Here is a 1008-nt window from a genome sequence, read left to right on the forward strand (position 1 = left end):
TTTATGCTATAAATATAATATAAGGACAATTGTTAGTTATTATTGGACATAGTTTTCAAACCATGAAGAACTTCATCTTCTTCTTCATTGTGTTCACCACCATTATTTGGAGCTCGAACGTAGAGTGCAGCAGCCACCTTCACCCACTTGACCCCATAACCCCTTCGGAAATCAACCTCGTCCGTACCATAGTCCTCAAAGCCTACCCACCAGAAACCTCAAAAAACAGCACCATCGCCTTCCAATACGTGGGCTTGGAGGAGCCACAAAAGTCAACCATCCTTTCATGGAAATACTCCAAAACCAAAACCCCACCACCACCGCGGAGAATCTACGTCATTGCGAGGTTCAAGAAACAGTCTCTTGAGATAATAGTGGACTTGTCAAGACGCTCCATCGTGGGAAGCAAAGTGTACAAAGGCCATGGCTACCCTATGTTAAACATTCAAGAACAAGCGGCGGCGTCGGTACTACCATTCAGCTATGGACCCTTTAAGGAGTCAGTGAAGAAGAGGGGGTTGAACATATCGGAGGTTGTGTGCTCCGACTTCAGTGTTGGTTGGTTCGGAGAGAAAAAGACGAAAAGGTTGCTGAAGATAAAGTGTTACTACACAGAGGGGAGTGTTAACTTGTACATGAGGCCGTTGGAGGGTGTAGAAGCGACGGTTGACATGGATGAGATGAAGATCGTTGATTACAAGGATAGGTATGTGGTGCCGATGCCGAAGGCGGAGGGGACTGAGTACCGTGCTTCCAAGCTGAAGCCTCCTTTTGGTCCTATCCTCAAAGGCATATCCCTTATGCAACATGCTGCTCCTGCTTTCAACCTCCATGGTAACACTGTAAGGTAATTAATAAGAGAAAGAGAAATGTTAGAAGGTGATTGAAATTTATTTATTTTTAATTATTAATCAATTATTAATATTTAAAAATATAAAATAAAATATATTTTTAAATTGCTCAATTAAAAAAAATAAATTAATAACTAAATAATAACCAAAAACAATA

At 41.0% G+C, this 1008-nt stretch overlaps 1 protein-coding gene across 1 annotated transcript in view; it reads left to right on the forward strand.

Moving 5' to 3' along the window:
- The window catches only part of LOC107618244 (primary amine oxidase), a 4265-nt gene continuing 3284 nt past the window's right edge, over nucleotides 28-1008 (forward strand). The window contains exon 1 of the mRNA XM_021111218.1: nucleotides 28-847. Coding sequence (XP_020966877.1) covers nucleotides 63-847 — 785 coding nt within the window. The 5' untranslated portion in view covers nucleotides 28-62. The remainder of the gene's footprint in view (nucleotides 848-1008) is intronic.

Source organism: Arachis ipaensis, chromosome B09 (genome assembly GCF_000816755.2).
Source record: "Arachis ipaensis cultivar K30076 chromosome B09, Araip1.1, whole genome shotgun sequence".
Taxonomy (NCBI): Eukaryota; Viridiplantae; Streptophyta; class Magnoliopsida; order Fabales; family Fabaceae; genus Arachis; species Arachis ipaensis.